Below are 25,351 nucleotides of genomic sequence, written 5' to 3' on the forward strand. Positions count from 1 at the left end.
ACTTTCATGCCATTTTTGCCATTTGGCCATTTTTGACACCCTAAATCAAATATCCCCCTTATCAAGTAATGCAACATACACATAAACCATCAGCAGCTTGCATACTGTACATCCCTTTCTGCAGTAGCTATGGGGGTCATAACATCCTCGAAGGCAGATTTGCTGGATCTTTGGACTATTTTGAACAGATGCCAATATCAAAATGGCTATCTCGGGGTTTTAGGGGACAAAGGGTAACTAAGGAGCCATAGTAAGGTGATGGCTATCCTTTAGTTACTATCAAACCGTAAAAAGGGCACTAGAACTTTCAGTTTTCTTCAAATGAGCCCAGTCAGACGTCTCTACAACAACTTCTTCCACACAAAGTAATCTAGTAAAAATAAAAATAAAAAATAATACATTAAAGCCATTACGATGTGCTGCCTATAATACTGATATTCAAACTATTACCTTTGTTGGGACCATAGCCCATAACTGTGTACGATTTTCCTGATCCCGTTTGGCCATAAGCAAAAAGAGTTGAATTGTAGCCATCTAGTGCGTTTTTTACCAAGCCAGTACCAAGGTCGTTGAATATCTGAAGCTGAATGGAATAGCAAGTTACACAGCGTAGAAAGATAAATTAGAACACTTGTCCGCGAATGAAACCTACAACTAATATTGAAGCTTGCTATGCTTAAGTTTTTTTTAGGCATCTATTATACCAGTAGCCAGCTATTCATTATTATTAACAACGGAAACAGACAAATCTTATTTTTGTTTTTCTTCACAAAATAGTTGTCATCCTGTGGTAGCGTAGCAGATTAATTTTTGCTTGGTGCTAAGGTGCCGGGGATTTTTATCCCAGCTGCGGTTGAAGCTGGGTGACAGGCTTCCTACCTGTCCCTTCAAAAACAGGAACCGTCAACTGAAATGTCGACAAATGTCCGCACCCTATGCGTCATCAATGACTCTGGAAGATCTCTATGCTTATCCATTTAATTAATTAGCAGAAATATCTACTCAAACAATTCATATTCAAATTTTATTTTAAAAGAAGTTTATACATCCAAACAATGACTGTTGAGTCACTTAGAGAAAAAAAAAATAGTTTTAGTGAATATAACAAGAGTAGGATTATTTAAAAATCTAAGGAAAAAGTGGAATATTCCTAGAAGGACTTTTTTCTGAAATAAACACCCTTTCCGAAAGTCACCATACAGTGTGAACTAATTATTTGGGAATGGATCTTTTTTGAAGTTACAAATAGAAAAAAAACATGTTTCTTTAACTGAAAGTAAGGAGCGACATTAAAACTTAAAACGAACAGAAATTATACCGTATATGAAATTGGCTGTCCCCTTCAACACCCAGCTCCTTACGCTAAGTTTTTTTGCAGTTTTACAAAGGAAAACTGTAAGAAGCAGTTACTTTTCTGGGCAATGTAAACTATATATTTAAAATCAGCACAAAAATCCGATTCTTTTGATGTATCTTTAGGTATCAAAATTTTCTCTATTATTTCTCTGTTATTCTTTCTCTATTATTTCTTTGAATTTTTCAGTATTTTGAAATAAATCAGAAGACTACTTGAAATTATTTCTTAGGCAATTGCAATTTATTTTACATTCACATTTAGTTAAATTTTCAGAAAGCCGATCTAACGATGAAGCCATAAAACGGAGTGAATCTGTGAAACGCATTTTGTATTGGGTTTCATTAACAGTTATTGTTTGATAAAATGATATAAAACTCTCCACTAAACTAAAAATACCGTTATCAGGCACTATTCTCTAAGAATAAAATGAGAGTCATATTTTGAGAGATTATGCATGACAATAGGAATATGTTGGGAATTCAAAAGTTTTTATTAAATTCTACATGAGTAAATCCAAGTATATTACCAGTCATATGGCCGCGATCTAAATGAAAATTATTATCTATTATTTCCTTTTAGCCAATATGAAAGCTTTTAATACTTGTTTTATTTCATATTTCTCTTACTTTTTCTTGTCTTTAACCAAGATGTCTGTGTCTATTTTCATACTCTTGTGCTATTTCTATACACATTTCTGTACTGGTAGTTGCAAAATGCATAATAGTATCTTCACCAAAGTATTCGTAATGTTTATTTTGTGTTGTGTCAAAAGAACAAAATCCATAAGCCAGTGGCTTTTGCTCTGCTACTTTAATTATTTTTTTTACTAATAAAATTATTAAGAAAATATTGATCAATAAGAAACAATTATTGGACATTAGCAATGCAATTTAGCTTACATGGGGATAAAATAGCTTGACTTGAGCGAGCTTGATTGCGCGCTTGAAAACTTAATGCGTTTTTTAAAGATTCGTCCACTCGTTTCAATCTTCTTTTGAAATTTATGTCATTTTCACAAATATTTATCAGTAATTATAATTGTAATGTTATGTTTTGCTTCAATGAATGGAGGACCCAATTTTTCAGCATAGTCACGAAATCCAGCTTGCTCTAAGGAACGTTCTTTAATTACATTTCTTTGTATTTCTCTACTTTTCACTATACTCGCCAATAATTTGTTCAACTTTATAAGATCCATTTATAGAATGAAAGTTACATTGAATAAATTTTGAGAACTTTTATTCGTTAAAACCATCTCTAATGAGTTCACCAGTTTTGTATGACAGCTCATAGGTTATAGGAGTTGTAAGTTTCACTGCAGCTATCTGAAACACTTCAGTTTTATAATTTGGTAGGTAAATCTTATCAAATTCACCCTTACTTTTATCAAATCTAACCAAATCACGAAAAATGAATTTGCTTATGGATTGTTTTTTGGACTTCAACATCAGGAAATCAATTAGTGTAGACTTTGTTTTTATTTCCTTTTTTACTCGCTTTTATTGGTTTCATTTTGAAGGATCAATGATAAGAATCTTTATAATTGTCAACGAGAGAGGGTAATACATCTATCCAACGTTTTATGTTGTTATGAGTAAAGTATTTCCATAATTTTTCTTTGATTCTTTTACTAAACCATTCAACAATTTGAGCTTCAATTCAGTTTCAGATGAGAAAAAATGAATTTCCTTACTCTTAAAAATACTTGAACGTTTTTCATAACAAATTCTTTACTCTTATCTGTTAGTAATTTTTTAGGTTTTTTTATTTTTAAATAAACCCGTAAAAGCATTAATAACTTCCTTACCCATTTTATCCTTTAAAGGAATACACCAAGCATATTTACTAAAACAATCAAAGGCCGTAAGAATATAATTAAAATTATTATTTTTACTTTTAAATTGTTGAATATCAACCAAATCTGCTTGCCACTTGTCATCGATACAACGAACATAAACGCGTCTTCTTTCAAATGTATGATAAGCTGGATTGTGTAAAGAATAGCTATTCTGATCTTGCAAGAATTCTTTGATGTTAGTTTTTGATACAGTAAAACCATGTTCTTTTAATTTTCTTTGCAAATCATCAATCCCTGAAAATTTTGAATAATAGAGTTCTAAAACTTTGTTTTCTACACTACTCTTTCCAGTACAAATGCCACTTCCTTTTATCCAGGGTTTTTGCTCAATGCTTCCTTTGTAAAAACAATTTTTCTTACAATCACAAAAAGTACAAATATCTTTAATTATTGGCACTTCAGTTCTTTCGAAACTTTCCAAGTCAAAGACTCGGTTGCAGTAATCTGTTTACATCGCATACAATAAATCTCCATTTATTAGAGAATTAAATTATTAAATAAATTTAAATTATCAAATCTATTAATAAACATCAACAGACTTCTACGTCCTCAAAAAAGTTTCAATAGTAGTAAATAGCAAGCAATAAAATTCCTCAGCCTTGACAATTTTTTAGATTTGGAACTTTTCTTAATAACATTAGCTCTTAATAAATGTCTGACACTACAGAAGTGATTAAATGTGTTTAAAACGAAAAGCCAAAGTTGTCAAGATAAAAAATCAATTGCGCGTTAGACGATTAATGAATTGCGGTCATTTGCCAATGACAATAACTTAAAGACTATTGGCAAAATTTAAAATATTCAATACCATCAATGATCATCTTAATAATCATATCAATATCCGATTGGTATATTCAATGGTCACAAAATGTAAAAAAAAAGAAAAAGACAAAAAGTAGTATTACTATAATATTGAACCTGAACTAAAAGTAAAATTAAAAAACGAAATGAAATAAAAGAATAAAATTATTTCAAATTTAAAATTTCAAATTAGTAGTGTACGAAATAAAGATATTACCGAACTAAAAAAAAATTAAATCAAAACAGATTTCAAGTGCTGGAAACTATAATGAAGTGAAGAATAAAGTAAAAAATTATTTAATAATCAAATATAAGTCAATAAAAAGGATGTTGATAAAAATCGGCAGTTCATTTGAGATGTAACTGGTAGACAGAGTGTAAAAAAAAACAGAATATTGACATTTCAATTGTATTTATAAGTAAGTAAAACAAATTGAAGTTCCAGATATCCCAGTGTATATGTTTAAAGAAGAAGAACATGAAAGATTATAAATTGTATTTATAAGTAAGTAAAACAAATAGAAGTTCCAGATATCCCAGTGTATACGTTTAAAGAAGAAGAACATGAAAATAATCCAAGCATTCAATAGATTTGCAAAAATTCTCTTACAGTTAACATTTCACTGAATAACAATAAAACTGATTTTACACCACATTTTGACTCTGTTGTTAGAGATCTAAGAAATAGAATGAAAGATAGAGACATTTAAAGAGTTAGATTTACCACAGGTGTAATATTTTATTGTCACAAGAATAATGAAGAACTCGAAGGTATTCATTATCATCACTACTCCTAGATTTTTAATGAAAAAAGTGATATCTAACAAAGCCATCTAAATATTAACCACAGGAACATACACACGCTAGTAATTGAGAATACACCCAGATCATGCTTACAATTTGAGAGAGTTGATGGAATTGATTATCGAATGACGAGATTATCAAATTATGTGAGAGATACTTATAAAGAATTGCCTGAATTTGTGAAAAATAAAAAAGCTTGCATTAATGTAAGTAAAAGATGATAGCAAATGCTTTCTTTGGTCAATACTCACTTATCTTCACCCAGTAAACGACAGACATGTTAAGATAGACTATCAAAATATAAAACCTATGAAAATGAATTCGACTTTAAAGAGATTACTAATTTTCTAATGGATATTCAAGATATTTGTAGATTTGAAAACAAATATAACATTAAGATTTTTTAATTTGAAATAAGTGAAAATAAAGTGGTTAGAGCTTATGTTCCTTAACTGAGATCAATGGGAAAACAGCTAGACATGTGATTTATTTAGTCTATTTTTGATAAAAATTATGTTGTAAATAAAGATTTAAGTAGATTTTTATCATCACAGGTTTCACAAGAAAAAACAAAAACTAATTCTTGTACATTCTGTGGAAAACATTTCGCACAATAGCGAAAGTTTGAAAAACATTGTAAAAAGGATGAATATGAAGATCCTAACATCATTAAGCTAAAAATAGGATCTAAAATTGAATATAAAAATATAGCTAAACAAATGAAAGTACTTTACTGTATTATAGCTCATTTTGCATAGTATAGTGAAGAATTTAATTAAAAGAAAGGTTGAAATACAATTAAAGTAGCAGAGCAATTTAAATCATTTTCTTGTGGATTTAAAGTATGTTGTTCTGTTGATACAACACAAAATAAATAGTACGAATGCTTTGGTGAAGATATTACTGGGTATTTTGTAACTACCATAACAGAAGTGTGTATGGAAATAGCCCAAGAGTGTGGAAATAGACACAGATCTCATGGTTAAACACAAGAATAAGGTAGAGAAAAAAATGGAATGATACAACTATGAAGAGCTGTCATATTTGTGGAAAGGATATTGTAGATAATAATTTTCATTTAGATCACGACCATACGACTGGTGATATACTTGGATTTACTCATGCAGAATGTAATAAAAACTTCAGAATTCCTAAACATATTCCTATTGTCATGCGTAATCTCTCAAAATATGACTCGTATTTAATTCTTAGAGAATAGTAACTGATAACGGTATTTTTGATTCAGCGGAGAGTTTTATATTATTTTATGAAACAATAATTGTTACTGAAGTCCAATACGAAATGCGTTACTTAAGATTCACTCCGTTTTATGGCTTCATCGTTAGATCGGCTTTCTGAAAGTTTAACTAAATGTGAATGTAAAATAAATTGCAATTGTTTGAGAAATATTTTGAGTAGTCTTCTGATGTATTTCAAAATACTGAAGCATTCAAAGAAATAATAGAGAAAGGAATATATCCCTATGAATAGATCGAGAACTATGAAAAAATGAATGATACAATATTACCTTCAATAGACAAGTTTTATTTTAGAATAACAGGAAAAAATATTTCTGAAGCAGAATATATAAGAATGAAATATATTTGGAAAGTATTTAAATGTAAAGCACTATTAGACTACACTAAATTATACCTAAAAAGTGTCGTTTTACTTTTATGAGATGTTCTTGAAAATATTAGAAACGTATGTTTAAATAGTTATAAACTAGATCAACATGGGAAGCTTTTCTCCATCATTTTAAAGCTAGAATTCTATGATTTTCTGACGAAGATATCTTTATTGAAAAAGGAATAAGAGGAGGTGTATCTCAGTGTATGAAAAGATATGGTAAAGCAAATCATAAATATAGGAAAAACTTTAATCAAACACTATCTTCAAATTATTTAATGTACTTAGAGGCTAGTCATTTATATTGTTGGGCAATGTCTCAACATTTACCTGAAAAAGACTTGACCTCTATTAATATACCCGTCCATCTAAAAGAAAACAACACCTCAGACTATTACCAATAATTAAAAGGTTACGTTCAGTCGGAAATGAAAAAGGATAATATAGGAGCCATTTATGAAGTTGGTTTAGAATATCCAAGAGAGCTACACAATTTACTTAAAGATGTATCACTAGCTCCTGAACACTTTCAATATAAATTAAGTACAACTTTAAATAATAAATAAATTATGTTTTGCATTATAAGAATTTAGAATTTTATTTAAAACACGGTTAAGTATTGAAAAAAGTATATAGAATACTAGCATTTACTGAGTCACCCTATTGAAAAGAATATATCAATTATAATACTAAATTATGACAAAAGTGAACAAATGATTTCCAAAAAGATTTTTTTAAACTCATGAATAATGCTTGTTTGGGAAAACCATGGTAAATGTTAGATAAAAAGCTAGTATTAGAATAATCACTAGTGATGAACAAATACAAAAAAGTTAAAAACATAACTTTAGATCGGAAATAATCTTTAGTGATAATTTCTCAGTAGCCAGAACGGCCAAGTCAAAAATAAATCTAGATAAACCTATTTATATTGGATTTGCTGTATTAGAGTTATTTAAGTTACTGATTATGAATTTCATTATGAATGCATGAATCTAAAATACAGTGAAAATATTGACTTATGTTGCATGGGTACGAATAGCTTTATTTATGATATTCGAACTGAGTAATTTTATGAAGACATTAAAACTGTCCTCCAAGAAAAATTCGATACTTCAGATTATAAGAAAGAAAACCCTTGTAACTTCCCTGCAGTCAGTAAAAAAGTGATAGGTATGACGAAGGATGAGTTATCTGGAACAATAATGTCCGAGTTTGTAGGTTTATGATCAAAAGTTTATGCTTATTTAAAAGATGGTGACGATGAAACCAAAGCAAAGAAAAAATTGAAAGGTGTCAAAACGAATATCGTTGAAGATAAAATAATATTACCAAATTATAAAGATGTCTTATTCGGAAAAATGGAAAGCTTATCAGAAACTCAAAATTAAAAGGCTGTAGATCCTAATGACATCAAAAGAAAGGTTTTGAAAAATAAAGTAAACACGGTACCCTGGAGATTTAATCCCTTGATTTTATAAACAATAATACATGAAGTTCAGCTATAAGCTTAAAAGCTAGAACCTTCATAGCTATGAGCTTCAAAGCTATATACTTCAAAGTTATAAGCTTTAAGGTTATAAGCTTCAATAGTTGAACTTGAAAAATATTTACCAAGTAAATGGATGAAAAAGCACCTATTAAGTTATATGAATCTTGGAAATATAAAGATGGTCTTATAAATAAACATTTCCAGGCACCTCAATGGCCGTTTCAAATATTGATTTGTGGTAACTCTGGATGTGGTAAAACCAATTTACTCTTGAACTTGATTTATGATTACCTACTCTTTTAAAAAATCTATCTGTAAGCTAAACATCTTCAAGAATATAAATGTAAAGATTTAAAGATTAACACGAATGTCTTGGAACACAAAACTGACATGGATCTTATTTTTGCAAGTAATTATAAAATTAATATCACTGATGTAGATGACCTAGATCCCAGGACCAAAATTTGGTTACATTTGATCATTTTGAAACAGAAAATTCAAAAAAAATTGAAGATTTATTTGCGAGAGGTAAAACGAAATAAATCAATTATCCATATTTCTCAGAGCTATTTTGATACATCTAAAGTTATACCATTAAACTGTAACTATTTTGCATTTTTCAAGTGTTGTAATCCAAAAAAAATTGATATATCAGACAAAACCATGCATCTGACTTGAAAAAAGACAAATTTATCAACTGCTTTATGATGCAACAAAGAATCATGGATTTATACTCACTGATTTGGAAACAAATGACGGATCTCAAAAGTACAGAAAGAACTTGGATACTCGCTTAATAAAATTTGCGTGTACTGAATGAACAAGTTTGGAAGCTTAGTAAGTAAATATCGGAATTATGCAAGTAACAAAAGCAGATTACTGGATGATGATGGTCATATTGATTTACAATTGAAACGATTAACTAATCTAGGTGATCCAAAATCAGAGAAAGATACTATGAGTTTAAAAAATGTGAAAATTATTTTAAGCAATTTCAAGGGTGAAGCTTTTAACCAACAAATTCGTACAATTCAGTATTTAAGTGAGGATATTTTAAGATTAACTAAAATTTATCAATCACCTGACAATATATTGCCTAAAAGTAACAAAAGAAGATATTTACGCAGAAAATAGAAGAATTGGAAATGTTGCAAACCCAAAAAATGGGGCAGATGCAGTTAATTTTTTAACTTTATTGGTATACTCAAAGGACTTCATGAAGTTATCTGAACGCTTAGACAATTTCAAAAATTTTATATTAAATATGCTTGAAAAAGATCCTGATGAAGTATTTCAAAGAGAATGGAAGGAAGGTTGAAGTAAAGGTGGAATTTAAAAATGAAGATATTAAGTAATCTAAAAGTCTTGCTTCGTTGGCTGTGTGATACATTTGGTTGAAAAAGAGCGTCGTGGAGCTATTTGCCCTCTGATCACTTTTGAACCTTAAAAAGCAAACTAGAACTTTAAATGTCCAATCAAATGACCCTCCTCTGAAGTTTGTACAAACATTCCTTCCATAAGAATCTTATATGCCTCGGGGCATAAATTGCTACCCTTACCCCCGGATTCTATTACTTAAAGACTATTGGCAAAATTTAAAATATTCAATACCATCAATTATCATCTTAATAATCATATCAACATCCGATTGGTATATTCAATGGTCACAAAATGTAAAAAAAGAAAAAGACAAAAAGTAGTATTACTATAATATTGAACCTGAACTAAAAGTAAAATTAAAAAACGAAATGAAATAAAAGAATAAAATTATTTCAAATTTAAAATTTCAAATTAGTAGTGTACGAAATAAAGATATTACCGAACTAAAAAAAAGTTAAATCAAAACAGATTTCAAGTGCTGGAAACTATAATGAAGTGAAGAATAAAGTAAAAAATTATTTAATAATCAAATATAAGTCAATAAAAAGGATGTTGATAAAAATCGGCAGTTCATTTGAGATGTAACTGGTAGACAGAGTGTCAAAAAAGAACAGAATATTGACATTTCAATTGTATTTATAAGTAAGTAAAACAAATAGAAGTTCCAGATATCCCAGTGTATACGTTTAAAGAAGAAGAACATGAAAGATTATAAATTGTATTTATAAGTAAGTAAAACAAATAGAAGTTCCAGATATCCCAGTGTATATGTTTAAAGAAGAAGAACATGAAAATAATCCAAGCATTCAATAGATTTGCAAAAATTCTCTTACAGTTAACATTTCACTGAATAACAATAAAACTGATTTTACACCACTTTTTGACTCTGTTGTTAGAGATTTAAGAAATAGAATGAAAGATAGAGACATTTAAAGAGTTAGATTTACAACAGGTGTAATATTTTATTGTCACAAGAATAATGAAGAACTCGAAGGTATTCATTATCATCACTACTCCTAGATTTTTAATGAAAAAAGTGATATCTAACAAAGCCATCTAAATATTAACCACAGGAACATACACACGCTAGTAATTGAGAATACACCCAGATCATGCTTACAATTTGAGAGAGTTGATGGAATTGATTATCGAATGACGAGATTATCAAATTATGTGAGAGATACTTATAAAGAATTGCCTGAATTTGTGAAAAATAAAAAAGCTTGCATTAATGTAAGTAAAAGATGATAGCAAATGCTTTCTTTGGTCAATACTCACTTATCTTCACCCAGTAAACGACAGACATGTTAAGATAGACTATCAAAATATAAAACCTATGAAAATGAATTCGACTTTAAAGAGATTACTAATTTTCTAATGGATATTCAAGATATTTTTAGATTTGAAAACAAATATAACATTAAGATTTTTTAATTTGAAATAAGTGAAAATACAGTGGTTAGAGCTTATGTTCCTTAACTGAGATCAATGGGAAAACAGCTAGACATGTGATTTATTTAGTCTATTTTTGATAAAAATTATGTTGTAAATAAAGATTTAAGTAGATTTTTATCATCACAGGTTTCACAAGAAAAAACAAAAACTAATTCTTGTACATTCTGTGGAAAACATTTCGCACAATAGCGAAAGTTTGAAAAACATTGTAAAAAGGATGAATATGAAGATCCTAACATCATTAAGCTAAAAATAGGATCTAAAATTGAATATAAAAATATAGCTAAACAAATGAAAGTACTTTACTGTATTATAGCTCATTTTGCATCGTATAGTGAAGAATTTAATTAAAAGAAAGGTTGAAATACAATTAAAGTAGCAGAGCAATTTAAATCATTTTCTTGTGGATTTAAAGTATGTTGTTCTTTTGATACAACACAAAATAAATAGTACGAATGCTTTGGTGAAGATATTACTGGGTATTTTGTAACTACCATAACAGAAGTGTGTATGGAAATAGCCCAAGAGTGTGGAAATAGACACAGATCTCATGGTTAAACACAAGAATAAGGTAGAGAAAAAAAATGGAATGATACAACTATGAAGAGCTGTCATATTTGTGGAAAGGATATTGTAGATAATAATTTTCATTTAGATCACGACCATACGACTGGTGATATACTTGGATTTACTCATGCAGAATGTAATAAAAACTTCAGAATTCCTAAACATATTCCTATTGTCACGCGTAATCTCTCAAAATATGACTCGTATTTAATTCTTAGAGAATAGTAACTGATAACGGTATTTTTGATTCAGCGGAGGGTTTTATATTATTTTATGAAACAATAATTGTTACTGAAGTCCAATACGAAATGCGTTACTTAAGATTCACTCCGTTTTATGGCTTCATCGTTAGATCGGCTTTCTGAAAGTTTAACTAAATGTGAATGTAAAATAAATTGCAATTGTTTGAGAAATATTTTGAGTAGTCTTCTGATGTATTTCAAAATACTGAAGCATTCAAAGAAATAATAGAGAAAGGAATATATCCCTATGAATAGATCGAGAACTATGAAAAAATGAATGATACAATATTACCTTCAATAGACAAGTTTTATTTTAGAATAACAGGAAAAAATATTTCTGAAGCAGAATATATAAGAATGAAATATATTTGGAAAGTATTTAAATGTAAAACACTATTAGACTACACTAAATTATACCTAAAAAGTGTCGTTTTACTTTTATGAGATGTTCTTGAAAATATTAGAAACGTATGTTTAAATAGTTATAAACTAGATCAACATGGGAAGCTTTTCTCCATCATTTTAAAGCTAGAATTCTATGATTTTCTGACGAAGATATCTTTATTGAAAAAGGAAAAGAGGAGGTGTATCTCAGTGTATGAAAAGATATGGTAAAGCAAATCATAAATATAGGAAAAACTTTAATCAAACACTATCTTCAAATTATTTAATGTACTTAGAGGCTAGTCATTTATATTGTTGGGCAATGTCTCAACATTTACCTGAAAAAGACTTGACCTCTATTAATATACCCGTCCATCTAAAAGAAAACAACACCTCAGACTATTACCAATAATTAAAAGGTTACGTTCAGTCGGAAATGAAAAAGGATAATATAGGAGCCATTTATGAAGTTGGTTTAGAATATCCAAGAGAGCTACACAATTTACTTAAAGATGTATCACTAGCTCCTGAACACTTTCAATATAAATTAAGTACAACTTTAAATAATAAATAAATTATGTTTTGCATTATAAGAATTTAGAATTTTATTTAAAACACGGTTAAGTATTGAAAAAAGTATATAGAATACTAGCATTTACTGAGTCACCCTATTGAAAAGAATATATCAATTATAATACTAAATTATGACAAAAGTGAACAAATGATTTCCAAAAAGATTTTTTTAAACTCATGAATAATGCTTGTTTGGGAAAACTATGGTAAATGTTAGATAAAAAGCTAGTATTAGAATAATCACTAGTGATGAACAAATACAAAAAAGTTAAAAAACATAACTTTAGATCGGAAATAATCTTTAGTGATAATTTCTCAGTAGCCAGAACGGCCAAGTCAAAAATAAATCTAGATAAACCTATTTATATTGGATTTGCTGTATTAGAGTTATTTAAGTTACTGGTTAGGAATTTCATTATGAATGCATGAATCTAAAATACAGTGAAAATATTGACTTATGTTGCATGGGTACGAATAGCTTTATTTATGATATTCGAACTGAGTAACTTTATGAAGACATTAAAACTGTCCTCCAAGAAAAATTCGATACTTCAGATTATAAAAAAGAAAACCCTTGTAACTTCCCTGCAGTCAGTAAAAAAGTGATAGGTATGATGAAGGATGAGTTATCTGGAACAATAATGTCCGAGTTTGTAGGTTTATGATCAAAAGTTTATGCTTATTTAAAAGATGGTGACGATGAAACCAAAGCAAAGAAAAAATTGAAAGGTGTCAAAACGAATATCGTTGAAGATAAAATAATATTACCAAATTATAAAGATGTCTTATTCGGAAAAATGGAAAGCTTATCAGAAACTCTGTAGAGCACACAAACAAGGAATGTTTTTAGAAAAACAAAATTAAAAGGCTGTAGATCCTAATGACATCAAAAGAAAGGTTTTGAAAAATAAAGTAAACACGGTACCCTGGAGATTTAATCCCTTGATTTTATAAACAATAATACATGAAGTTCAGCTATAAGCTTAAAAGCTAGAACCTTCATAGCTATGAGCTTCAAAGCTATATACTTCAAAGTTATAAGCTTTAAGGTTATAAGCTTCAATAGTTGAACTTGAAAAATATTTACCAAGTAAATGGATGAAAAAGCACCTATTAAGTTATATGAATCTTGGAAATATAAAGATGGTCTTATAAATAAACATTTCCAGGCACCTCAATGGCCGTTTCAAATATTGATTTGTGGTAACTCTGGATGTGGTAAAACCAATTTACTCTTGAACTTGATTTATGATTACCTACTCTTTTAAAAAATCTATCTGTATGCTAAACATCTTCAAGAATATAAATGTAAAGATTTAAAGATTAACACGAATGTCTTGGAACACAAAACTGAAATAGATCTTATTTTTGCAAGTAATTATAAAATTAATATCACTGATGTAGATGACCTAGCTCCCAGGACCAAAATTTGGTTACATTTGATGATTTTGAAACAGAAAATTCAAAAAAAATTGAAGATTTATTTGCGAGAGGTAAAACGAAATAAATCAATTATCCATATTTCTCAGAGCTATTTTGATACATCTAAAGTTATACCATTAAACTGTAACTATTTTGCATTTTTCAAGTGTTTTAATCCAAAACAAATTAATATATCAGACAAAACCATGCATCTGACTTGAAAAAAGACAAATTTATCAACTGCTTTATGATGCAACAAAGAATCATGGATTTATACTCACTGATTTGGAAACAAATGACGGATCTCAAAAGTACAGAAAGAACTTGGATACTCGCTTAATAAAATTTGCGTGTACTGAATGAACAAGTTTGGAAGCTTAGTAAGTAAATATCGGAATTATGCAAGTAACAAAAGCAGATTACTGGATGATGATGGTCATATTGATTTACAATTGAAACGATTAACTAATCTAGGTGATCCAAAATCAGAGAAAGATACTATGAATTTAAAAAATGTGAAAATTATTTTAAGCAATTTCAAGGGTGAAGCTTTTAACCAACAAATTCGTACAAATCAGTATTTAAGTGAGGATATTTTAAGATTAACTAAAATTTATCAATCACCTGACAATATATTGCCTAAAAGTAACAAAAGAAGATATTTACGCAGAAAATAAAAGAATTGGAAATGTTGCAAACCCAAAATGGGGCAGATGCAGTTAATTTTTTAACTTTATTGGTATACTCAAAGGATTTCATGAAGTTATCTGAACGCTTAGACAATTTCAAAAATTTTATATTAAATATGCTTGAAAAAGATCCTGATGAAGTATTTCAAAGAGAATGGAAGGAAGGTTGAAGTAAAGGTGGAATTTAAAAATGAAGATATTAAGTAATCTAAAAGTCTTGCTTCGTTGGCTGTGTGATACATTTGGTTGAAAAAGAGCGTCGTGGAGCTATTTGCCCTCTGATCACTTTTGAACCTTAAAAAGCAAACTAGAACTTTAAATGTCCAATCAAATGACCCTCCTCTGAAGTTTGTACAAACATTCCTTCCATAAGAATCTTATATGCCTCGGGGCATAAATTGCTACCCTTACCCCCGGATTCTATTACTTAAAGACTATTGGCAAAATTTAAAATATTCAATACCATCAATGATCATCTTAATAATCATATCAACATCCGATTGGTATATTCAATGGTCACAAAATGTAAAAAAAGAAAAAGACAAAAAGTAGTATTACTATAATATTGAACCTGAACTAAAAGTAAAATTAAAAAACGAAATGAAATAAAAGAATAAAATTATTTCAAATTTAAAATTTAAAATTAGTAGTGTACGAAATAAAGATATTACCGAACTAAAAAAAAGTTAAATCAAAACAGATTTCAAGTGCTGGAAACTATAATGAAGTGAAGAATAAAGTAAAAAATTATTTAATAATCAAATAGAAGTCAATAAAAAGGATGTTGATAAAAATCGGCAGTTCATTTGAGATGTAACTGGTAGACAGAGTGTCAAAAAAGAACAGAATATTGACATTTCAATTGTATTTATAAGTAAGTAAAACAAATAGAAGTTCCAGATATCCCAGTGTATATGTTTAAAGAAGAAGAACATGAAAGATTATAAATTGTATTTATAAGTAAGTAAAACAAATAGAAGTTCCAGATATCCCAGTGTATACGTTTAAAGAAGAAGAACATGAAAATAATCCAAGCATTCAATAGATTTGCAAAAATTCTCTTACAGTTAACATTTCACTGAATAACAATAAAACTGATTTTACACCACATTTTGACTCTGTTGTTAGAGATTTAAGAAATAGAATGAAAGATAGAGACATTTAAAGAGTTAGATTTACCACAGGTGTAATATTTTATTGTCACAAGAATAATGAAGAACTCGAAGGTATTCATTATCATCACTACTCCTAGATTTTTAATGAAAAAAGTGATATCTAACAAAGCCATCTAAATATTAACCACAGGAACATACACACGCTAGTCATTGAGAATACACCCAGATCATGCTTACAATTTGAGAGAGTTGATGGAATTGATTATCGAATGACGAGATTATCAAATTATGTGAGAGATACTTATAAAGAATTGCCTGAATTTGTGAAAAATAAAAAAGCTTGCATTAATGTAAGTAAAAGATGATAGCAAATGCTTTCTTTGGTCAATACTCACTTATCTTCACCCAGTAAACGACAGACATGTTAAGATAGACTATCAAAATATAAAACCTATGAAAATGAATTCGACTTTAAAGAGATTACTAATTTTCTAATGGATATTCAAGATATTTTTAGATTTGAAAACAAATATAACATTAAGATTTTTTAATTTGAAATAAGTGAAAATAAAGTGGTTAGAGCTTATGTTCCTTAACTGAGATCAATGGGAAAACAGCTAGACATGTGATTTATTTAGTCTATTTTTGATAAAAATTATGTTGTAAATAAAGATTTAAGTAGATTTTTATCATCACAGGTTTCACAAGAAAAAACAAAAACTAATTCTTGTACATTCTGTGGAAAACATTTCGCACAATAGCGAAAGTTTGAAAAACATTGTAAAAAGGATGAATATGAAGATCCTAACATCATTAAGCTAAAAATAGGATCTAAAATTGAATATAAAAATATAGCTAAACAAATGAAAGTACTTTACTGTATTATACCTCATTTTGCATAGTATAGTGAAGAATTTAATTAAAAGAAAGGTTGAAATACAATTAAAGTAGCAGAGCAATTTAAATCATTTTCTTGTGGATTTAAAGTATGTTTTTCTTTTGATACAACACAAAATAAATAGTACGAATGCTTTGGTGAAGATATTACTGGGTATTTTGTAACTACCATAACAGAAGTGTGTATGGAAATAGCCCAAGAGTGTGGAAATAGACACAGATCTCATGGTTAAACACAAGAATAAGGTAGAGAAAAAAATGGAATGATACAACTATGAAGAGCTGTCATATTTGTGGAAAGGATATTGTAGATAATAATTTTCATTTAGATCACGACCATACGACTGGTGATATACTTGGATTTACTCATGCAGAATGTAATAAAAACTTCAGAATTCCTAAACATATTCCTATTGTCACGCGTAATCTCTCAAAATATGACTCGTATTTAATTCTTAGAGAATAGTAACTGATAACGGTATTTTTGATTCAGCGGAGAGTTTTATATTATTTTATGAAACAATAATTGTTACTGAAGTCCAATACGAAATGCGTTACTTAAGATTCACTCCGTTTTATGGCTTCATCGTTAGATCGGCTTTCTGAAAGTTTAACTAAATGTGAATGTAAAATAAATTGCAATTGTTTGAGAAATATTTTGAGTAGTCTTCTGATGTATTTCAAAATACTGAAGCATTCAAAGAAATAATAGAGAAAGGAATATATCCCTATGAATAGATCGAGAGCTATGAAAAAATGAATGATACAATATTACCTTCAATAGACAAGTTTTATTTTAGAATAACAGGAAAAAATATTTCTGAAGCAGAATATATAAGAATGAAATATATTTGGAAAGTATTTAAATGTAAAACACTATTAGACTACACTAAATTATACCTAAAAAGTGTCGTTTTACTTTTATGAGATGTTCTTGAAAATATTAGAAACGTATGTTTAAATAGTTATAAACTAGATCAACATGGGAAGCATTTCTCCATCATTTTAAAGCTAGAATTCCATGATTTTCTGACGAAGATATCTTTATTGAAAAAGGAATAAGAGGAGGTGTATCTCAGTGTATGAAAAGATATGGTAAAGCAAATCATAAATATAGGAAAAACTTTAATCAAACACTATCTTCAAATTATTTAATGTACTTAGAGGCTAGTCATTTATATTGTTGGGCAATGTCTCAACATTTACCTGAAAAAGACTTGACCTCTATTAATATACCCGTCCATCTAAAAGAAAACAACACCTCAGACTATTACCAATAATTAAAAGGTTACGTTCAGTCGGAAATGAAAAAGGATAATATAGGAGCCATTTATGAAGTTGGTTTAGAATATCCAAGAGAGCTACACAATTTACTTAAAGATGTATCACTAGCTCCTGAACACTTTCAATATAAATTAAGTACAACTTTAAATAATAAATAAATTATGTTTTGCATTATAAGAATTTAGAATTTTATTTAAAACACGGTTAAGTATTGAAAAAAGTATATAGAATACTAGCATTTACTGAGTCACCCTATTGAAAAGAATATATCAATTATAATACTAAATTATGACAAAAGTGAACAAATGATTTCCAAAAAGATTTTTTTAAACTCATGAATAATGCTTGTTTGGGAAAACCATGGTAAATGTTAGATAAAAAGCTAGTATTAGAATAATCACTAGTGATGAACAAATACAAAAAAGTTAAAAACATAACTTTAGATCGGAAATAATCTTTAGTGATAATTTCTCAGTAGCCAGAACGGCCAAGTCAAAAATAAATCTAGATAAACCTATTTATATTGGATTTGCTGTATTAGAGTTATTTAAGTTACTGATTAGGAATTTCATTATGAATGCATGAATCTAAAATACAGTGAAAATATTGACTTATGTTGCATGGGTACGAATAGCTTTATTTATGATATTCGAACTGAGTAATTTTATGAAGACATTAAAACTGTCCTCCAAGAAAAATTCGATACTTCAGATTATAAGAAAGAAAACCCTTGTAACTTCCCTGCAGTCAGTAAAAAAGTGATAGGTATGACGAAGGATGAGTTATCTGGAACAATAATGTCCGAGTTTGTAGGTTTATGATCAACAGTTTTTTGCTTATTTAAAAGATGGTGACGATGAAACCAAAGCAAAGAAAAAATTGAAAGGTGTCAAAATCGAATATCGTTGAAGATAAAATAATATTACCAAATTATAAAGATGTCTTATTCGGAAAAATGGAAAGCTTATCAGAAACTCTGTAGAGCACACAAACAAGGAATGTTTTTAGAAAAACAAAATTAAAAGGCTGTAGATCCTAATGACATCAAAAGAAAGGTTTTGAAAAATAAAGTAAACACGGTATCCTGGAGATTTAATCCCTTGATTTTATAAACAATAATACATGAAGTTCAGCTATAAGCTTAAAAGCTAGAACCTTCATAGCTATGAGCTTCAAAGCTATATACTTCAAAGTTATAAGCTTTAAGGTTATAAGCTTCAATAGTTGAACTTGAAAAATATTTACCAAGTAAATGGATGAAAAAGCACCTATTAAGTTATATGAATCTTGGAAATATAAAGATGGTCTTATAAATAAACATTTCCAGGCACCTCAATGGCCGTTTCAAATATTGATTTGTGGTAACTCTGGATGTGGTAAAACCAATTTACTCTTGAACTTGATTTATGATTACCTACTCTTTTAAAAAATCTATCTGTATGCTAAACATCTTCAAGAATATAAATGTAAAGATTTAAAGATTAACACGAATGTCTTGGAACACAAAACTGAAATAGATCTTATTTTTGCAAGTAATTAAAAAATTAATATCACTGATGTAGATGACCTAGCTCCCAGGACCAAAATTTGGTTACATTTGATGATTTTGAAACAGAAAATTCAAAAAAAATTGAAGATTTATTTGCGAGAGGTAAAACGAAATAAATCAATTATCCATATTTCTCAGAGCTATTTTGATACATCTAAAGTTATACCATTAAACTGTAACTATTTTGCATTTTTCAAGTGTTTTAATCCAAAAAAAATTAATATATCAGACAAAACCATGCATCTGACTTGAAAAAAGACAAATTTATCAACTGCTTTATGATGCAACAAAGAATCATGGATTTATACTCACTGATTTGGAAACAAATGACGGATCTTAAAAGTACAGAAAGAACTTGGATACTCGCTTAATAAAATTTGCGTGTACTGAATGAACAAGTTTGGAAGCTTAATAAGTAAATATCGGAATTATGCAAGTAACAAAAGCAGATTACTGGATGATGATGGTCATATTGATTTACAATTGAAACGATTAACTAATCTAGGTGATCCAAAATCAGAGAAAGATACTATGAATTTAAAAAATGTGAAAATTATTTTAAGCAATTTCAAGGGTGAAGCTTTTAACCAACAAATTCGTACAAATCAGTATTTAAGTGAGGATATTTTAAGATTAACTAAAATTTATCAATCACCTGACAATATATTGCCTAAAAGTAACAAAAGAAGATATTTACGCAGAAAATAGAAGAATTGGAAATGTTGCAAACCCAAAAAATGGGGCAGATGCAGTTAATTTTTTAACTTTATTGGTATACTCAAAGGATTTCATGAAGTTATCTGAACGCTTAGACAATTTCAAAAATTTTATATTAAATATGCTTGAAAAAGATCCTGATGAAGTATTTCAAAGAGAAAGGAAGGAAGGTTGAAGTAAAGGTGGAATTTAAAAATGAAGATATTAAGTAATCTAAAAGTCTTGCTTCGTTGGCTGTGTGATACATTTGGTTGAAAAAGAGCGTCGTGGAGCTATTTGCCCTCTGATCACTTTTGAACCTTAAAAAGCAAACTAGAACTTTAAATGTCCAATCAAATGACCCTCCTCTGAAGTTTGTACAAACATTCCTTCCATAAGAATCTTATATGCCTCGGGGCATAAATTGCTACCCTTACCCCCGGATTCCGCAGATTATGTCAACCCTAAAGGCATTGACATATTCTCTTTCGATTATTTTGAGCAAGAGGGCCATGTTAAAATTTTGATGTCCCTGATCACTTTTGACTCTGAAAAAGAAACTACAAATTTCAATCTTATACCCTTGGTCTTGGGATCTGGGGGTCGTTTCAATCACAATCCTGTAGGCATAGTTACATGATATTTTGACTATTTTGAAGAAAATGACTGTCTCAGTCATTTTGGAATGCATTTTCGAATAAAAAGGGCGTGAGGGGCCTGTTGACCTCCAATCTGTTTCAACTCTTAAGAAAGGTACCATAACTCTCAATCTATAGCCAAATGAGCCCCCTCTAAAGTTTATTTGGCAAGCCCTTCCATAGTAACCTCATATTCCCCAGGAAATACCTTATAAAAAAATGCCTCAATATCCCCCTGCTTTATGGGCGAAGTGTCAAACCCGAAGGCAAAGTTAAATGATCTTTGGACTATTTTGAACAAAATGGTTATCTCAAAATTTCCACCGGGTACATTTGGCAAAAAGAGGGCTTGGAGGTGGCTAATTGCCCTCTGATCAGTTCCGGCTCTTAAAAATCCAACTAGAAATATCAATTTTCAATCAAAAGAGCCTCCTTTAAAGTATATACAACCATCCCTTCCATAAGAACCTCACTTGTGCCCGGGCATAAATTACAACCCTTGCCCCCAGGTTCTGGGGTGTTGTGTTAACCCTAAAGGCAATGTTATATGATCTATGGACTATTTTGAACAAGATGGCAATGCAAAAACTTTGATCGGATGCATTTGAGGAATATATGACGTGGGGGGAGTAGGGGGGCTAATATCCTTCTAACCACGTTTGACTCTTAATAAGTGAACTAAAACTTTCAGTTTCCAATCAAATTAGCCTCCTCCAAAGTTTATACAACCACCCATTCCATACAAACCTAGTCTGTCCCTAAAGGATAGCCTCTCACAGCCTTCGAACTTTGGGAGCTTCGTCGACTCTGGAGCTAATGTTTTACGATATTTGGACTATTTTTAACAAAATAGATACCTGAAAATTTCAATCAGATGCACTTGCTGAAAAAAGGGTGTGAGTGTGTGTGAGGGGGGGGGGGGTTAGTGGTACTCCGGTCACTTTTGACTCTTATTAAATAAACAAGAACTTTTAATTTCCAACAGAATAAGCCTCCTCCAAAGTTTACACTATCACCTCATCCATAAAAACCTTGTATAGGGTTTGGCATAAATTAAAACCTTAATAAATAAATAAAACCTTGGCATAAATTGAAACCCTTGCCTCTTGGGTTCTGGGGCTTGTGGCAATCCAGGAGGCATTGTTGTATGATCTTTAGGTTGAATGAAATGGTTATCTCAAAACATTGATTAGATGCATTCGCGGAAAACAGGGTGTGGGGAATAGTTGCCCTAACATCAATTTTGACTCTTAAAAAGGGAACTAGAACTTTAAATTTACTATCAAATGAGCCTCCTCCAAAGTTCATATGGCCACCTCTCCCATAAAACCTTATATGCCGCCGGTACATAACTTATAACCCTCCCCCCTCAGCTCTGGGAAGCTAAGTCAATCCCGGAGGCATAGTTATGTTATTTTTGGACTATTTCGAAGAAAACTGCTATTTCAAAATTTCGACCGGGTGCATTTGGTAAAAAGAGGGCGTGAGAGGGGGGCTAGTTGCCCTCTGATCACTTTTTACTCTTAAAAAGGGAACTAGAACTTTTTATTTCCAATCGAATAAGCCTTCTCCAAATTTGAAACGACCACTCCTTCAATAAAAAGCTTATCTGTCCCCAAAATATAGCTTACAGCCCTTGCACATTGGGCTCTGGGGTTGTGTCAACCCCAAAGGCATTGTTATATGATCTTGGACAATTTTGAACAAAATGGCAATCTCTAAGTTAGGATCAGATACATTTGATAAAAAAGAGTCTGGAGGATTTTTGCCCTCCGATTCCTTTTGGGTCTTAAAAAGGGTACTACAGCCTTCAATTTCCAATCTGTTGAGCCTTCTCCACAAATTATAAGACCACCCCTTCCATGAGAACCTTATACCCCCACGCACAACTTACGACCCTTTCCCCCAGGTTCTGAGGGGGAGGGGGGGTATGTCAACCCTGAAGGCATTGTTATACGATCTGTAGACTATTTTGAGAAAAATCGATATTTCAAAGCTTTGATCGGATACAACTGGGGGAAAGAGGGTGTGGGGGGAACTTGCTGCCCTCTGATCACTTTTTACTCTTAAAAAAAGGTACTATAGCTTCTTCTTTCCTATTGAATGAGACCACTTCGAAGTTTATACGGCCACCCTTTCCATATGAGGTGCCTTTAGGGAAAAAATAAAACGCAAAACATTTAAGCCTTATATTCTTTACTATACGTAACGCTAAAGCATTGTCTCTGATTTGTAAAATTTTAAACTCGTTACTTAATTATAAACTCGTTACTTAATTATACTAAGCTGCTTGAGTTAATTTAGATAATTGCATTTACACACAAAAAATCATCAATATCACGACAAGAGAAAGACTATCGAGAATTTTATTAAATAGTATTTTATTTTCTGCAGGCTACTTATCAAAATTTCCACTCTTAAGAGAACATCGTACTTTGCGCGGGGTTGATTTTGTCTTTCCAGTAAGATACTGGATCTTAGAATTCCAAAGATGATGGATAATATCACTAGTGAGTATATTTGAGACATTACATCAAAACATATTAAAATGCAACTCTTTCTGCCTTCCTGAAAGAAAAATCGCTTTGGGCTTAAGTAAGATTCAAAAACGTAAATTGTAAACAAATTTATGCTATAGATTCCCATTATGGTTAGACTAATAAGATGCTAATGTCATTCACATTAATTGAAAAAGGAAATAAAAGAGCAATACCTGACCAACAAAGTTCCTTGAATTTGGATGCTTTTCGTCGGCAATGAAGACTCCATTTTGAGAAGGTTGAAATCCGTCACAGGACCAGTAAGCAAAGTCGAAGGTATACCTTTTAACGTCAGAATCATCGGAGGGATTCGTAACTGATACGACATTGCCATCTATCGATACTATGTTTTTTGTTTTTTGTGAAGATTCTTTCTTGTTGTAAATCAAGAAAATTGTCAAGGAAAAATTAGGGAATGAACAAATAATAACATATAAATTTATTTTAACGTACTTTAGCAGTATCATCTATTGTTAAGCTGTTGTTCTCAATTTTAACTTTATTTTGAAAAGGTTTAAGTCGAACTCTCAATGTAAAGTAATAAAAAAGAAATTATGATAAAACAGCCAAAGGGGCAATTTAGTTCAAAATTTCGCAGTGAACTGACTACACATAGAGGGGGGTTGAGATTCCTCCCTAACTGAGAATCAAAGAATCATATCCCCAACGAATTCCATGATTTTAAGTTTAGGCAACTATTTTCATATTTCCAGCTATTTTCATATCCACATATATTCCCCATATTTTCATGTTCCCATGCCTATTTTGACTTTTATGTCAATTCACGTATCTAGCTTGAAATGTGGGTCATAGAATACAAGTCTTTTAGATGTGACCACGAAGGTTGCCTAAGAAACTACAAAAAATAATTTAATTCAGGTTATAAATCTCACTATTTATGTTAGCAGAACCTTGATCAGTTGCAAGATCAAGGCTGTGTAATGTCGATGATGTAGTAAGAAAATGAGCCGTATCCGAACTCTATGTCAAAACGAGTGACGGCCTGAATCAGTGCGAAAAATAGCTAAACCCTAGACTCGGTGCAAAAACTAGCTAAATCCTAGCTTAGCGCACAAATGATATCCTACGCCTAGTCCTACCCCACTGCCAACGTTTATAGCAAGATTTCGTTTAAGCCAAAATCTTTAAATACTTCTTAATGTTTATGAGTTGAGGACCAAAGTGGGTCCTTGGTTCTTCCAAAATTTCCCTCCAACGTCGATTTTTCAGTAAAAAGATACGCGTGTGGCACGCTTCTGAACTGAATTTGCACAAGGATTTCAAACCTGCATGGTTAGGAGCATAAAGCAGGTATCTGCTATTTGCAGTACCATCCCTATCTCCAACTTTTAGTAGGAAGCTAAGAATGTTTGATATCTCGAATTTACTTGAACTGTATACTGCAAGTATCTTGGAAACTAGAATTGTGGACTTAGGTGTATAAGAGGTGTATGTCTTTTCGCAATTTTCACATTTTATGGGTAAGTATCTTGGGTAAAAGAAAAAATGGGATGATTAATCCGAAGCCTATGCAACCCTTGAGCCTGCCTACCTTCAGAATTAAAGCAACTAGGTCTGCTTTTCAAATATTAGGTGCATTGTTACAGTTGACAAGACTCCCCCCCACGAAATCTAAGATCACATGATTGATTTTGGTTAGTGTACTCAGCAACCTTAAAAGTTTCAAAAATCTGAGACTTCTCAAATCACGACAACCCGAAGCCTGCAGGCGGTTGAGATGTAAAGCTCAGTGATCCAATGTTTCCAAAGGAAAGCTTTATTGCCGTAAGGTATATGTGTATAGCTATGCGTAGCGTATATTATTCACAAAACCTTCCAGTTTCCATTATAGTTTTTATGCAAGATTTTGTGATCTTGATGCTTATATGGGTAATAGTGAAATGTTAGATTCCAAAACCAGAACACAATAAGCGCGTAATTCACAAATTGTGTGATAAATTTTGACATAAAGTAAGTTT

The 25,351-nt window shown here is 30.4% G+C and overlaps 1 protein-coding gene across 4 annotated transcripts in view; it reads right to left on the reverse strand.

Moving 5' to 3' along the window:
• The window catches only part of LOC136031163 (kinesin-like protein KIF28P), a 154,942-nt gene extending 129,710 nt beyond the window's left edge, over positions 1-25,232 (reverse strand). For all 4 annotated transcript variants that reach the window (XM_065710502.1, XM_065710501.1, XM_065710503.1 and 1 more), the window contains exons 1-2: positions 23,546-25,232; positions 451-583 (exon numbers count right to left, since the gene is read on the reverse strand). In XM_065710502.1, the coding sequence (XP_065566574.1) occupies positions 451-583; positions 23,546-23,839 (427 nt within the window). In that variant the 5' untranslated portion in view covers positions 23,840-25,232. The remainder of the gene's footprint in view (positions 1-450; positions 584-23,545) is intronic.
• Positions 25,233-25,351: the final 119 nt, after the last annotated feature.

The sequence above is a fragment of the Artemia franciscana genome, chromosome 9 (genome assembly GCF_032884065.1).
Source record: "Artemia franciscana chromosome 9, ASM3288406v1, whole genome shotgun sequence".
NCBI lineage: Eukaryota > Metazoa > Arthropoda > Branchiopoda > Anostraca > Artemiidae > Artemia > Artemia franciscana.